Raw genomic sequence first — 1181 nt, forward strand, 5'->3', positions numbered from 1 at the left:
TGCAGGATTTTATTTGTGCCACTACATACTCCTGTCGCCTCAAAGGCAATTCAGAAACATTTCACGCTACATTATAGATTCTCTTCTTTTTTTTCTTTATTCAGGTACAGAGAGAGAGAGAGAGAGAGAGAGAGAGAGAGAGAGAGAGAGAGAGAGAGAGAGAGAGAGAGAGAGAGAGAGAGAGAGAGAGAGAGAGAGAACAATAAAGTCAAAGGAGGTGGCATTGACAAACATAGCATGTTGACAACAACTGGCTCATTACCATTTTGCAGAAAGCAATTGCTAGATGAAGAGCTTTTACCTTAAAAGATCAGGAGGATCAAACCACAAATATATCCTAAGNTGGAAGTTAGTATTTTAGAAAAAATTCCATAAGTTTGGCTTGAAGAGCATTTCAGTGTTATCGATGTCCGTTTGGGATTCTAAGACTATGAATAGCCCCGTATGGTGATTCTGGAGTTGGGGGCGCGATCGGAAATGAATTCGGAGGTCCGTAGGTTATTTTGGAGTCATTTGGCTAAAGATAGGAATTTGGAGGTTTTTGAGAAGTTTGACCGGAGGTTGACTTTTTGATATCGGGGTCGGAATCTGATTCCGGAAGTTGCAGTAGGTCCATAATGTCAAATAAGACTTGTGTGCAAAATTTGGGGTCAATCGGACGTGATTTGATAGGTTTAAGCATCGAGAGTAGAATTTGGAAAGTTCAAAGTTCATAAGGCTTGAATCGGGGTGTAATTCATGGTCTTAGCGTTGTTTGATATGATTTGAGGCCTTGAGTAAGTCCGTAATGCATTTTGGGATTGGTTGGTATGATTGGTTGGGGTCCCGGGGGGGCTCGGGTGGATTCCGGGTGGTTAACGGAGTTCTTCAGCAACACCACAAATTTTTCATGCTGGAGAAGGTGAAATACATACATATATCAGTCCTAAAGGGAAAACATAATCTTTTCTTATGCATATGCAGATGAATATCATAACTACTTATCTTGGACTCTAAAGATGACAGGATTAGTGTCCTAGACGACACGAACAGTATAAACTTAAGTTGGCAAATGAAAAGAGTGCAGTATCGTTACAGGAAGTACGTCAAAAATCAGGCGTTGCAACGTAACCGCTTGTAAAGAGCGACTTCTACCATCTCTACTAATATAAACAAACAACATCAGAAATATTTACAGTGTA

The 1181-nt window shown here is 40.3% G+C and overlaps 1 protein-coding gene across 1 annotated transcript in view; it reads right to left on the reverse strand.

The window, feature by feature from the left end:
- Nucleotides 1-422: 422 nt before the first annotated feature.
- LOC109205789 (probable N-acetyl-gamma-glutamyl-phosphate reductase, chloroplastic) overlaps nt 423-1181 on the reverse strand; it is a 6432-nt gene continuing 5673 nt past the window's right edge. Inside the window, exons 12-13 of the mRNA XM_019368539.1 lie at nt 860-892; nt 423-428 (exon numbers count right to left, since the gene is read on the reverse strand). Coding sequence (XP_019224084.1) covers nt 423-428; nt 860-892 — 39 coding nt within the window. The remainder of the gene's footprint in view (nt 429-859; nt 893-1181) is intronic.

Source organism: Nicotiana attenuata, unplaced genomic scaffold (genome assembly GCF_001879085.1).
Source record: "Nicotiana attenuata strain UT unplaced genomic scaffold, NIATTr2, whole genome shotgun sequence".
In the NCBI taxonomy this organism is placed as follows: Eukaryota; Viridiplantae; Streptophyta; class Magnoliopsida; order Solanales; family Solanaceae; genus Nicotiana; species Nicotiana attenuata.